A 15,248-nucleotide genomic window follows, 5' to 3' on the forward strand; every position below is an offset into this window, starting at 1 on the left:
TAAAAAGGAGCACAGATCATCCTCCCTATATTTACTGGCCCAACCCATAATGTTCCATGAGAGAATTGTAAATTGTCATTCTGGGCTTATTACATCAGCTACTTCAGGGGGACAGACACAGCCATTGGTTGTGGGGTGTGGGAATAAGGCAAAAGGAGCGCAAAATCCTGACCCCTGTTTTGCCATTTCAATAACCCCACTGGAATCTGAGACACCCTCCCGGCATCATTAGATGGAGAGAGCCGACACCTGATTGCCCCTGCTTCTGTCATGCCCGGCTGAAGAGGCGCCCCAGCCTGATCGGTGGCTCCCCTCTCAACCGCTGCCTGATGCTTCATATTATATCCTGGACCCGGGGGTATGATGTTTTCCTTCGTTGCCCTCGCACTTTCAGAAGGAACTAGCAGTAGTGGTAATTCAACGCCTGAGCTCAGTGACTCCGGATATAACTGGATAGTATCAAGAGTTGCCACATGGTCCTCTCTCCCTGTCCTTGCTCCGGTAATACTGTGCAGGGCTGGTGCAGCAATATTAGGGGCCCGCGCCTGAATATCGACAAGGCACTTGGTTAACTGATCCAGTCTGTTTAAAATTTCTCTTGGCTCTGACGGAGGGAGTGCTCTAAAGGATTGTAGTAGCATAGTTTCCTCTTCCACCACTAGATCAATGTCTCCGTCCTCATATTGGCATGCTGCTTGTAACTGTGGGTCCGGGATTCCCAAATGAGCCGCCACTACAGTAGCTCCTCTATTGACACACATTTCCATTGGGCGCAGATCGATCAATGTGCCCTGGGTTATCCAATCCTCCTCCTGGCCGTGATTGTTTCATCTGCGTGGGCGTGGCATTAGGTCCACTGGTGGTGCCTGATTTTCAAAGAGTCTTGATAAAAATAAACCTGACTCCCCCAACTCCTCCTTATTATGAAAAATTTGAGTAGCAATGTTCTGGGAGGAGAAAGTGACCACCGCACGGGCCCTTATACCGTCAAAATGCAAATACTCCACCTGCTCTATGTCGCTAGTAGAAAGGGTAGCTGGCACAAGAGCCCTAACTGTTCCCACAAGATGGCACTTCCGTTCTTCTAACGGGATGACACCCCAGGGTTTGAGGTAGTTTACGAATACCATCTTACTCTGATTCAGAACCAGGGACCAATGCGGAGCCAACGCAGACGACGCCTTATCCTGGGTTTCTTGCTCCCTCCTAAGAACGTCTTGCCAGGGGTCCTGTAACAGAATATAACTGACCGAGGCACTAGCTGGTATAGTTCTATACAAATCCCCGGAGGGAGGGAGTGGGCGAGGTTTAGAATCATCCTCTACCTGGTAAGAACTTGCTGCCCGAATAGGCTGCTTTGGTAATAATGTTCTTGTTTTCTCAGTTGTCACCATCGGTAGTTTATCCATCAGAGCAAAGACTCTCTTAAAATTCAGCTTGTTACTTCATGCTATTTTTTGCAGTTTTAAATTTTTACTCTTTTTTACGTTAATTGCTGTGTGTCTGCATTTTCTGGGGCACGTGGCTTTCCAAGGGTTATTCCTAGTTTGTAGTGGAGGGGCAGGCAGAGTGTTATTTTGAATAGATGTCGGATCATTGATTGGCACGGTCGCAGAGGCTATTTGTTGTGCCTCAACTAGACTTGTTAGAAGCTGATTACATTCACTTAAGAAGATTTTCATCTGTTCCAATTCTGTCGCCAACGAAAACATCCAGCCCTTTAGCGTAAGACCCAGCCCAGAAGAGTCCGCCTGGGCGAGTTGGTTGTATAACTCCGGAAAAGGACTGGCTGGAACTTCCCTATCATGTCCCATATCAGCTGCGTGGTCCACCTGTTTGGTTTCTGTTGGTGGGGCCTGCAAACCTGTAGGGGTTATCTGTACTGCCCCATCTGGTCGCTTTGCTCGTTCAACGTCAGGTTCCTCGTGGCTCTCTGCTATCAACTGGGAGCCGCTACTACCTGAAGTGTGTGTTGCACTAATTACGTTATGGCTCTCGGCCAGGGCCAATTCCTCAGCTAGATTTAAAGCTGCAGTTTCCCCCCTGTTCTTTTGCATGTAGACTTTAGACATGACAGACCAATCAAGAGGGAACACTGGGGCTTGTACAGTATCCTTCTCCCCCCGCTCATGTTGTGTGTTAGTAAGGAAGTGAGTTATTTTTAGCCAGAGCTTGGAAAAGTTACTTTTTTGAACTACAACTCCCATCAGCCCCAGCCAGCATGGCCACTGGATTGGGCTGATGGGAGTTGTAGTTCAAAAAAGTGACTTTTTCAAGCTCTGTTTTTAGCTGGCTGCCGTGCTCCTTAGATGTTTTTTCTTCAATCTGACGAAGAACAGGTGATATGGCCTGCTCCTTCCTCCCTCTCTTAGATCTCTTAGAGTTCCGTGAAGAAATACATTCCGAAGGGGGGGAGAATCCAAGAGCTTTCCTTGCTCTCCTTGTCAGAGCCATGAAGGAAACACCCTAAAGGCCCTATGCTGTTGTCCACTGTTCATAAATTCCCAGTACACACTGAACTAATTCCAGCGAGTAATTGGCGGCCTCCCGGGATGCTGGGTTGTTAAACACCCACTGGGAGGAATTTCAAGGCCATGCACTAAAAACCTCCTTCAGCTGCCAAATTAGCCTCTCTCTGATTCTATTCCACTATAATTAGGATGAGAACACTCTTCTGTTCATTATAACGTGACCAGCCGTCCAAAATAATTAAGGATAGTGGGCTGTTTAGAGAAGTTCACCGTCGTGAAGAGGGAGAGAAGGGAACTCACCCGCCATTAAACACCCAACCGGAAGTCCACCAAATGCCTATGGGAAGCCCAAATGTTGGGCTTGAGTGCAAGAGCACTCTCATATTTATTCTGCTAGTCAAACTTCTTCCATAGGACCGTCACCCTAATCTGGTTCTGTCATGTAACAGAAACCAGCAGATTGCCACTTGTTTACATCTGGAGCTACTGTAATATAAAGTGACTTTCTCCCTCTTTCTTTTAGGTTTTACATTGAAAGCATTTCTTTTCTGAAGGATAAAACCACTGTCGAGCTCTTTTTCCTGAATGCAAAGTCCTGTGTACATAAGGTAATTTGGAATCTTTCCTGTACAATTGCATGTGCCTAGCTGTAAAAATGCACTCTTGAATATATATGCTGCTGATAGTTACTACAAAGAGAATGAAAAGTAACAAATATTGATGGATATATTTGTTTTATCAAGATGTACACATATATAAACGTTTTCCACTTTGAAAAGCAAATATCTCCTTACATTACGTTGGTTAACAATGGTTTTTCTTGTAATACCAATGCAAAATACTACTTCTGTTGATATCAAAGCATCTTCCTCTTGAGTGTCCCATTAGTGCATTCTCTTGGCATATTTTGTGTTTTTTTATTTAATGCATTCTGCGGAAAACTGTAGGCAATGTGAACACTGAAATGGCTGTACGGGTTTGGACAAAAGGCCAAGTTCTGGCATAATGATAAATAATTAATCATTACCAGCGCAAGCTTTCAGTTTGTCTGTTTCACCTTTTCATCTCCTTCTTCAGTGCAGCCTCAAGGTGATCAGAAATTTTTACTGTCAGTTTCAATTAACCTCAGTTTAGCCACATCCAAAACCTAAACTGTGGTTAATCCTAGCTATGAGTAGTTGAAACAAACTGGCTTCACAAACAGTGGTTTGAAGTTGGCTTGCTTCAACTAACCATAGCTGGCTTCTTTCAATTAACATAGCAGCTTAGTATTATTTCTCAACCCAGACAAATTGTGATTAGTCTTAACCAGGAATGGGAGCCAAATATACCTCTTCACATGTCTCTGTCTGGCCATTGGGACTCTCCCAAAGCCACAGCCCTTTCCCATCCACACTCCTCGCCAGCACCACTGTGCACTCTGCTTGAGGGTTTGCCTGCCTAAAATGTGTCTTTGAACTCTGATAATGCTGCTTGGTTGCCTGGATGGAGGATAGAAGTGGATTTCTGAGTAAACACTTGTTGCTTGACCCACCTTTGGTCCTGGCTCTGCCCACAACTGTCATATAGCCCTTAGTAGATTGCCTAGAAGAGAATGCAGCCCTGGCCTTAACTGTGGTTTAACAGAAACAAGCTGTGGTTTATGAAGCTGGCTAGTTTCAATAAACCGTTTTAAGATTAACCACAGTTTATGGTTTGATGTAATGCTAAACTGAAGTTAACTGAAAATGGAAGCAAAAGTTTCAAATCTCCTCACAACCATTCCAGACAAGGGGAGAGGAAGCAAGAGTTGTATGCGTTGGAGGTTCATTCATGAAATGCTAAACAATAGTTCAGCATTACATCTGAGCAAAGTCAGTGAGTCACTTGATTCCTGATTCAGCAGATTCATTCTGCCTTAAGAAGCAGCTTCCAGGTGGCCGAAGTACCTGAATTTTCCCTCCTCTGTCACAATGCCAAGAGGGAAAGGGAAAAAATATGACCACTATTTGGTATCTAACACTTCAGGATTTAAGTTACCAGCAGATGTAGGGCAAATCTACATGACCATGAATTAGAAGATGTACTGATCCGATATTTCTGTGTTCTGAATTCTCTGCCAAAGTACACAGCTGACAGGACAAGTGAGAACTGTACAGGCTGCATGACTGACTCCCCAGTGTGAATATAGGGCTGGCTTCAGGGGAAACATATTTGCCTCCTTTTTGGACATTCTGTCCACCAGAGAACTGAAATGGAAATGGTATTAGAACACCATGGCTCTACTCCAGCATGCAGTGGGATTTGCCTGTAGCTGTGAATGAGGAGGCCCTTGTGTGCATCAAGGTACCCATTTACCAAGCTGCCAGATGGAGGCTTGCGGGTATAATAAACATGTGGTCATATTTTCCACCTGCCATTGAATCATCTGTTCAGCCATTTCTCTAAATTGTTTGGCCTTTCCTCCTACCGCGAAAGCTTGTGACGTTCATCAGCGGATGGATGACAGCATAAAATAAGTCAGGATACCCGCTGGATTAGCAAACTTGTCCCTCTGCCTAAGAGTGCAGCCATAGGAGTGCTTTATGTATTTATTTATTAAATTTATATCCCACCCTTTCCTTTGCTATAGATACCTTGCAGTAATTTAACCATGGTGATGTTGATATTTCCTTTGTGGGACTGCTGCCATGACAAAATATGTATAGATGTATAGATCAGTTAACTGCTGGTCCTGCTGCACCATTTTCAGTATTATCATGCTGTTCAGGTCCAGAAGAATTATTGCTATCAGAGGCACAGAAACATTTCTCAGAGTTTTACATGTTATGCCCAGTGTGGTTAGTGGAATCCTAACGACTTCATTTAAAAAACAAAAGTAGACTGGGGGTGATTTTGAACATAGGAATAGAGTGGGGTGAGAGGTGCTTAACTCATTATTGATCACTATTTCTTTGTTTCAAATTACAAATTGCAGTTTGTCCCCCTGAGGGGTTCAAAATTAATGTTGCAGGGAAAAGTTTAGTGTGAGGGACAATTTGGAATGGAGAAATGGGGTAGGTGGGTGAAGAGTTAAGCAGAAACATCCACAACTTCTCTACTCAAGATATGTATATGACATGTACCTATCTACACCCTTAAAGTGCAAAACTGTGGTTTGTACAGGAACTTCCGGATTGGGAAGGTAAAGGCATTTATAGCCTGCTTTTCTTCCATGATGAAATTGAAGGAAGTGTATGTGAGGTTCCCAAGTGCTCTCCCATTTAGGCACTGAGCAGACTCCGACCTGCTTCAGCAAGATAGCTGCATTATTTATCATGAGGGATGGAGAACCTCTGGCCCTCCAGATATTGTTGGACTCCAGCTCCCATCAGCCTCAGCCAGCATGCCCAAAGGTCAGGGAATGGCTGGAGTCTACTGACAGCTGCAAGGCTGCAGGTTCCCCATCCCTGTTCTAAAGAAATGTCATAACCATTCTTCAGAATCTTGGGATTCCTTGAAATACATTCAGTTAAGAGAAGACTTTAAAGTCAACAGTATTTTCCATTTCAATTAAGCATTTTGACCATTGTCAAATGTAGTTTCTGGAAGTGTTGGGGCAGTTTTGTTGTTATGTGCCTTCAAGTCGACTACGACTTTTGGCAACCTTATGAATCAGCGGCCACCAATAGCATCTGTTGTGAACCACCCTGTTCATATCTTGGCAGTTCAGGTCTGTGGCTTCCTTTATGGAGTCAATCCATCTCTTGTTTGGCCTTTCTCTTTTTCTACTCCCTTCTGTTTTTCCCAGCATTATTGTCTTTTCTAGTGAATCATGTCTTCTCATGATGTGTCCAAAGTATGATAACCTCAGTTTCATCATTTTAGCTTCTAATGATAGGTCTGGTTTAATTTGTTCTAACACCCAATTATTGGTCTTTTTTGCAGTCCATGGAATGCGCAAAGCTCTCCTCCAACACCAATCAATCAATCTTTATTACGGCCAAAGGCCCATATAACAGGATTAATTACAAAAAGAAGGGTTATAAAATACATATTTGGAATTCCAACATACTAGGACCTTAAAAATCTTCAAGATTAAAATGCATAACAAACGTGAAGTTATGTCTCGCATAGTACTTTTCCCGCTGGCTATATTTCATAATCATATGGAGAAAGGGGGTCCTTCATCATGATAAATGTGGGATTAGGGCTAAACCCAGAGCTGGGTTAAATAATAAGCTGTTTGTTTTAGTGGTTACGTCTAAGAGGAATCATAACGTGGAGTGATGATATGAATTATTGGAGTTAATGTACTAACATTGGAGGATACTCCAGTAGCTTGTATTGAACCTGGGGAAGGATTTAATTTTATCGTTTGGCTTTTAGTTGGGGAACCCAATTCTTCAGGATATAGATAACGCATTGCGAGCCAAGAGGCACTGGTTGTTTGTTTAGCTGTACCCGGAATCGGGTCGTAATATTGGGGTCTAAGTAGCTCGCTTTCCTTAGCATCAGTTATAGACCTGTTTTTATTACATGGGAGGGAGTCAGCTCTGTTCGGATCAGAACAGCGGTTTGTTAGGAGGGGGAGGGGGAGGTCTTCGTAGTCTGGAGCCTCCGACCCGCAAGACTGAAATTGGGCTTGGGGTAGGGGTGGAGTATTTCTGGTTACTCTTTCTACGGGTGTATGACTGAGATCGATATCTCTTTCTTTGAATGTGAAGTGGGATGATTAAGGGATGAATTAGGAGAGGCCTTATTTACTTGAGTACTCTGTCTAGCGGGGGATAGCTGAGACTGGGATGTTTCTTTCCTTAATTGTGAAAAGGAATGGTTAAAAAGTGAATTATGGGAAGCCTTATTTACAAAATAACATTGTATCCAGATACCATGAGTGTAAAAGTCTTCCCTGATTTTGTAAATCCACTCAGCAATGTGTGTCGATTGAAAGGTAATGATGGTGCGTCTTTCCGGAAAATGCGAATAGAAGTGAGACACGTGCTTGACGCAGTTGTTAGATGAGATATTTGGGAGATAAAGTTTAAGGTAAGATTCAAAAAGTTGTTTTATCGATGTAGTTGACCTCTGCTCCAACGACGAAGTTAGAAAGGTTACTGCTAGTTTGTCTCTTGTGAGTTGTAAATTCCAATTGGAAATGTTACAGTGGTTGTCCAAAAGTCTGTGAGCGCCTAGGGGTTTATTAATATCCGGGCTCCTGATTCCATATTTGGACTTTTCAGAACAAGGCTCTCTTAGAAAATTTGCATTCCCCAGTAAGGGGCTAGACTTATTTAAATGGAGAGAAGTATTTTTTGTAACTGTTTTTGTTTTACAATCTTGCGGAAGGGAATGCTGAGATTTAGTTGAAGCGTCTAGTAGCTTATATAAGGGGTTAAAATTCATTTTCTTTGTTAGGGCAGGCTTTAAGTTCTTTATGTTCTTTGTTTTCTTCATTTTGTTAACTCTCCGAGCAGTCTGGTGTGATGAGTTAATGTTTTTAACTTTCGATTTTGGTTTCCTTATCAAGGAGTTTTGAGAATCTTGGGTGACAGAGGTGGAGTTGGGGGAGATTTGTTTCTCCGTCAGGAATAGTCCCATAGATTTAGTCAGAGTGGTAAGTAGACTGTTCGTTTCGGTTATGTAAGCTTTTATCAAATTAAGTTCTTCTGTTACAGCTATTCCCCATCCTAACGACAGCAAGTTCAAGCCTTCCAGGCTCTGCTGTGTTGAAGGATTAATTTTGGGGTAGTTCTCTGAAGAGGCAGTCCTGGAATCTTGTGGCACATTAGTGTCATCTATAGTTAAAATTTCAGAGGGAAGCTCTTCGTCCTTCTGTGTTGGGATGCAGCCAAAGCCTGCATCCTGAAGTTCTTCAGCGAGGCTTTTAGTGCCGATATCCTCCTTAAGTGGGTTGATGGTTAATTGGTGGTCTAATGACCAGTCATGAAGGTTAGTCGGCTGTGGATGGTCATTTGAGTTATTTATTGATATATCCGGAGGGTAAGGAGAAGTAGAATTTGGTAGGCAAGGATGGATTATTTTGGGTTGAGCTGGTTCAGGGGGGATTTTCCCTTCCCCCAAGGAGATGCCTAACTCCTGGCATTTTTTCCTGGTAAAGATCATTGTGTAATCATCAGCATAAGCCTTATAATGGACGGCAGTAGCACAGTTCGGTCCGTTTGGATGGCTGCTAGTAAAGGGGTTTATGAATTAGTCCTAAGTATATAACGTTTATTTAGATGTTCTAAGGCATGGACATAGATATTTCACTTCAGTGTCCCATTTTTCTTGCTCCTTAGTTATACGTTCTGCTTAAGGAAGTCAGTTTGATATCTTAAATACAGCTATGTTTAGGCTTTGAAATGAAGATTATAGTACTGGGGAAATCGCCAAGTCTTTAAACTTCATGCCGTCTCTATTTCCATGAAGCTACTAGAGTTAAAGGGTTTGAAAATTATGAGCTAAGGGAGGAAAGATATCGAGCTGGAGAAAAAGTGTCTTACCGGGACCGGAAACCCCCTCTCTCCTCCAACACCACAGTTCAAATTAGTTGATTTTTCTCTTATCTGCCTTTTTCACTGTCCAACTTTCACATCCATACATAGAGATCGGGAATACCATGGTCTGAATGATCCTGACTTTAGTGTTCAGTGATACATCTTTGCATTTGAGGACCTTTTCTAGTAATCTCACAGCTGCCCTCGCCAGTCCTAGCTTTCTTCTGATTTCTTGACTATTGTCTCCATTTTGGTTAATGACTGTGCCAAGGTATTGATAATCCTTGACAACTTCAGTGTCCTCATTGTCAACTTTAAAGTTCCATAAATCTTCTGTTATCATTATTTTAGTCTTGTTGAAGTTCAACTGTAGTCTTGCTTTTGTGCTTTCCTCTTTAACTTTCATCAGCATTCGTTTCAAATCATTACTGGTTTCTGCTAGTAGTATGGTATCGTCTGCATATCTTATGGATATTTTTCCCTCCAATTTTCACACCTCCTTCATCTTGGTCCAATCCCGCTTTCCGTATGATATGTTCTACATATAAATAGGGTGATAAAATACACCCCTGTCTCACACCCTATCCGATTGGGAACCAATTGGTTTCTCCATATTCTGTCCTTACAGTAGTCTCTTGTCCAGAGTATAGGTTGCACATCAGGACAATCAGATGCTGTGGCACCCCCATTTCTTTTAAAGCATTCCATAGTTTTTCATGATCTTTCATGATCTTTTTCAAGGCTTTGCTGTAATCTATAGAGTGATTTCCTTCTGAAATTCATTGGTCCATTCCATTATCCAGCGTATGTTTGCAATATGATCTCTGGTGCCTCTTCCCTTTCTAAATCCAGCTTGGACATCTGGCATTTCTCACTCCATATATGGTAAAAGCCTTTGTTGTAGAATCTTGAGCATTACTTTACTTGCATGGGATATTAAAGCAATAGTTCGATAATTACTGCATTCCCTTTCTTTGGAATTGGGATGTATATTGAACGCTTCCAATCTGTGTGCCATTGTTTAGTTTTCCATATTTCTTGATGGATTTTTGTCCAAATTTGGACAGATGCAGTCTCAGTAACTTGTAGCAACTCTATTGGTATGCCTTCTATTCCTGGTGATTTGTTTCTTCCAAGTATTTTAAGAGACGCTTTCACCTCACATTCTAGAATTTCTGGTTCTTCATCATACGGTTCCTCCGTGAATGAATCTGTCATCCTGGCATCTCTTTTGTAGAGTTCTTCAGTGTATTGCTTCCATCTTCCTTTTATTTCATCTCGGTCAGTCAGTGTGTTCCCGGGTTGATTATTCAACATCCCTACTCTTGGTTTAAATTTCCCTTTCTCTAATCTTTTGGAATAAGGCTCTTGTTCTACCCTTTTTGTTGTCCTCTTCTATTTCTATACAATAACTATTGTAATTGTTCTCTTTGTCCCTATGTACTAATCGCTGTATTGTTGCATTTAGGGTTCTGAATGTATTTCTATCTCCTTTTGCTTTTGCTTTCCTTCTCTCTTTAACCATTTTAAGAGTTTCTTCAGTCATCCAGTGAGGTCTTTCTTTTTAACGAGAGGTATTGTCTTTTTGCATTCTTCCTTGATAATGTCTCTGACTTCACTCCTTAGTTCTTCTTGTTCTCTGTCAACTAAGTTTAAAGCCTCAAACCTGTTCCTCATTTGATCTTTATATTCTTCTGGGTGTTATTTAAATCGTATTTTGGCATTATGATTGCTTTGTTGTTCTTCTTTAACTTTACTCTGATTTTCGATACAACCAGTTCCTGATCTGTACTGCTGTCTGATTCTGGTCTTTTTTTTGCAGAAAGTATGGAACTTCTCCGTCTTCTGCTACCAATTATATAATAAATTTGATTCCTATACTGACTATTTGGTGATGTCCACGTGTACAGTCCTCTTTTTGGTTGCTCAAAAAATGTGTTTGCAAGAAACAAATTATTGGCTTCACAGAATTCAATAAGCCTTTCTCCTGCTTCATTTCTATCTCCTAGGCCCCATTTTCCCACAATTCCTAGTTCTTCTCTGTTCCCTGCTTTTGCATTCCAGTCCCCATGATTATCAGAACATCTTGTTTTGGTGTGTGATCAATTTCTTCCTGTACTTCTGCGTAAAATGTCTCCAATTCCTCTTCGTCTGCGTTTGCTGTTGGAACATAGACTTGGATGATTTTTATGTTAATAGGTTTCCCATTTAATCTCATTGATATCACTTGCTCAGACCTTGCATTGTAGCTTCTAATTGCTTTTGCTACTTCTCACTATTAAAGCAACCCCATTTCTTCTTAATTTCTCATTTCCTGCATAAAATATTTTGTAGTTGCCTAATTGAAAATGTCCACTTTAATTCATTCACGCCAAGCATTGTAATGTCGATACGCTCCATTTCTTGCTTGACAGTTTCTAACTTTCCCTGGTTCATGCTTCTTACATTCCATGTTCCTATTGTGTGCGTCATACAACTCCAGACTCTCCTTTCGCATCTGTGCGCATCAGCCTCTGGGCTTCCTTTCGGCTTTGACCCAGCTGCGTCATTAGTCACAGCACTACTCGTACTTGTCCTTTGTTCTTCCCCAGTAGCTCGGTGAGTGCCTTCTGACCTGGGGGTCTCATCTTCCAGCACTATCTCGTGTTGCATTTTGGATACTCTGTTCGTAGGGTTTTCGTGGTAAGAGATATTCAGAGGTGGTTTACCACTGCCTTCCTCTGAGTTTGGATGCAACTTAGTCTGGTGTCTCAGCTTGGACCATTCCGTCTTGGGTGCCCCTGCTAGGAGTCTAGCCTCTTGGTCTAGACTCCTGACGGCATTGCTCTCAGCTTCTTCGACATTCTCAAACCCCCTCACCTCGTTAAGGTGTGCATCCTAGGGGGGGGGAGTTTTACTAGACCCAAAAATTACAAGTGAAAGTGTGTGTGTGTGTGTGTGTGTGTGTGTGTGTGTGTGTGTGTGTGTGTGTGTGTAAATCCAGAACAGAAGTGGAATGAATTAGTGAAACTATTGCATGTGGATATCTATGTGGGTGTGCAAATGAATGCGTACATATTTATATATGCTAAAGAAAAGAGAAAATGTTCAAAATGTAAACATTGCTAATTTGCTGCTGTCACTTTGCCAAGTTACATGATTCTAAGATAATGTGGTTGCTTATGTGCTAGTGTTGAGAAGAACTGGTTATGGTGACAATGATGTGCAGAGGTAAATGCTGTGTGTCAGTGTTTTGTTAAAAAACTTAACAGTCTTTAAACAACCAGTCGAGAACAATTTTGACTGAGACCAACTTCTTTCCCTTTTACTAAGTGTGTGTTAATTGATATCGGGATATAGATGGTGCCAGGCAATGGTTTCTTGCTGAACCTGCCTGTCAGCCCTTAAACCTAGTTTTCTCTAGAAGGCATGGGAAGAGGGAGACAGCACAACATGTTTCAAAGATGCAAAGAATATGGAGAACTACGTCTGAGTACCATGGCACTGCAGTCTTCTCTTTGGTGACTGCTTCTCATTCAAAGTAGGCGAGAGGAAAATGTCTTTGCAAGTAGATATGCGTCCATGTACCCTTGTGTGTTATTAATCTGAAGCTGAAATTAAGAATTTATTGGCTGCCAACAGTGCTAGTATGGTTTTATCTTTTAAAGCTGATTTAGGACTGGATTTTATGAAACATCCCAATAACCTATCAACATTGGAGAAGGTGTGCTTCCATGTGCAAACCAATTTCCACAGCTATTTGAGGCTGATCTGTAAATAGTATAGTACCATCTCAAGATCAAGAAGGTAGACCAAGTGTCACTAATTTATTTAGGTCCATGCACACATTTGAATTTTTGAGGAATTGCCATGGGCACCATCCCCTCTGGTCCTTCCCCCTCTCTACTCATCTGGGTCATTCTCCCATCCTCCGGAACAGACAGAAAGAGATAAGGCACATGTGCACATACTTTGCTTTTCCACGGGATCTTGCAAAAGTTGGATCCAGTAGAATTCATCTGAACCTTAAAAATGCATAGAGCTGAAAGAGGAAATGGGAGTGTCACTCTTTCAACTTCCTCTTTCAGCTATATGTACTCTTCAGTGGAGAAAAAAGTAACCACTCTCACCACCTCATGACCAAGCAGACAATGAATGGGAGGGCTCAGAGGCTTCATAGGTGCCAGGGGAAAAACTGAAAGGGCACCACGTTATCAACCTGTTACCTAGTCATTTTTCCCAATAGCTGCAATTATCTTCTAATTGTTGTCCAGTCTGTGTATCATTTGTAAAGTTGTAAAAGACAGGAGGATCAAACAAAGTTAATCATTTTAAGTCACCTTGATTTGAATTATAAATTTATGTAGATAATTCGGTAATATATAATTCTGTAAACTAGAAAATGCCTAAATGATTTACCTTCTACAAGTTGGAAATGTGCTCCAAATGCCTGCCTGTTTAGTTTGCCCTTTTTTGAACCTCCTTGGTGTTCTTCTTGAGATGGATGACAGACCAGATGGAGGCAGTATGCTTCTGAGTACCAGTTGCTGGAAGCTGCAGGAGGGGAGAGCACACTTGCACTCAGGTTCTGCTTGTGGGCTTCCCATAGGTATCTGGTTGGCCAATGTGAGAATAGGATGCTGGACTAAATGGGCCGCTGGCCTGATCCAACAGACTGTTCTTATGTTCTTGTGTTCTTATGTTAACAGTACCTAGTAATCTAAATGTTGCTGCACCATAGTTTTGTGTTAACACATTATGATTCTGGGAGCTTTATTTTCGATCCCTTTCCTCATAATTCCTGGCATGGAATTTCCTTTATTCACAGCTGCTACTCACCAAGTTAATGATTTTATTGAATGATCCCACATAACCTCAGGATTGCTTTACTGGTTAGTCACCAACAGTAAAATGTATATGTGAAAGACTGTAATTTTTTTTATCCCAGTGTCAGTCATGTTACCTTTAGTTGTATTCAAATTCATTAGCTGTATTTTTGCCCATTCACCCAGTTCATAGTGATGGTTCTGGAGCTCTTCACAATCTGCCTGAGTTTTCGCTAATAATTTGGTGTCAAATGCAAACTTGGCCGATTCACTGCTCACTTCTAAGCCATTTTTAACAACTTAAAAGCACCAATCCCAGTACAGAAGACCCACACTTTCTACCTCTCTTCATTGTGAAAAGTGTTTACTTACATTGCTTTAATCCTGCCCTGTTTTTTGTATTTTAATCTGTTACTGTTCATAAGAGGACCCATCCTGTTCTGCCATGATTGCTAAATTTTACTCAGGAACCTTTTGTGATTACCTGTGTCAACAGGTTATTTCCTTGCAGTCCAAGTGTATAGTGTCTGTTGCAGATTGTCACAAGTGTCCAAGATCCTGAATGCTGGAAACAGGAAATGTTTGGAAACAGGTCGTGTCCATTGAGCCCATTCAACAGAAAATATGCCTAGTTCAGTAATCTTATATTCCTTCTACCTCTGGGCGATGATGATTACTTTGACTGTAGGTCTTCCCATCTTCATGTGGCATACAGCTGTGAAACTCTTTACGCCTTTAAATGTGATAAGTGAAACTAATCAATACTGTTGCATACATAGTTTACCTAGTGAAATGAAACAAAGAGTGATCTCGTGTAACTCCCACAAATACCTGTGGGCCAGGAATGTAGTAGCCCCAAAGGATAGATGCTTAGATACAGGGGTGTGGTACAGAAACCTGGCTAGATCAATAACAGTTGTTTAGAATATCTCAGTCCCTGAACATTCTTGAAAGTTTAACTGTTGAAAGAAAGGCTGTTCACTTATATACATCTCTGAATTGGGGCCAAAATGGATGGTTTGGGGACAGATAGACAGAAGAGCATCATGTGAGTATCTTGTGTCATTTGGCTCCAAGGAATGACTGTGTTTCAACTTTGCTGGTGCCATGCTTGCTGCAGAACAGTTCATTTGCACAGAATGTCCTTGTCTAATATTTATTATGTTGTTCCTTTTTGCTCTTATACAGCATGCTTTGTGAGCCTTTCACATCATATCCTTGTTAGAGTAATCGCTTATGGGTTTCTTCTTCCTGTAACAACTGGGACATTCTTTTCATTTTGACAGTCTTTTTTATGGTGTTATGTTTTTATTTTTAAAAGCACCCTAATTTACCAGATGTATGGCAGTTTTACAGGGGAAGGGGCATTGAAAAGAAAATTGTTCAGGATTGTAAAATAAGCTGTTGTGGGCAAAATCAGGAGAAAAAGGAAATAAAAAAAATCTGTAGCAAAAACTGGTGGCAAGGTATGGACATGCACCATCAGATTTAATTTTTAAAAACTTAAATTAAAT

The 15,248-nt window shown here is 41.5% G+C and overlaps 1 protein-coding gene across 16 annotated transcripts in view; it reads left to right on the forward strand.

Annotated features, from left to right (window-relative positions):
- The window catches only part of FRMD4B (FERM domain containing 4B), a 349,437-nt gene that overhangs the window by 169,114 nt on the left and 165,075 nt on the right, over positions 1-15,248 (forward strand). For all 16 annotated transcript variants that reach the window (XR_009761528.1, XM_061618643.1, XM_061618646.1 and 13 more), the window contains one exon: positions 2,995-3,079. Coding sequence is in view for 15 of the 16 variants with exons in the window: in XM_061618643.1 (XP_061474627.1) it covers positions 2,995-3,079 (85 nt within the window). In the remaining variant the exon portion in view is untranslated. The remainder of the gene's footprint in view (positions 1-2,994; positions 3,080-15,248) is intronic.

The sequence above is a fragment of the Rhineura floridana genome, chromosome 3, assembly GCF_030035675.1.
Source record: "Rhineura floridana isolate rRhiFlo1 chromosome 3, rRhiFlo1.hap2, whole genome shotgun sequence".
NCBI classification, from domain to species: Eukaryota; Metazoa; Chordata; class Lepidosauria; order Squamata; family Rhineuridae; genus Rhineura; species Rhineura floridana.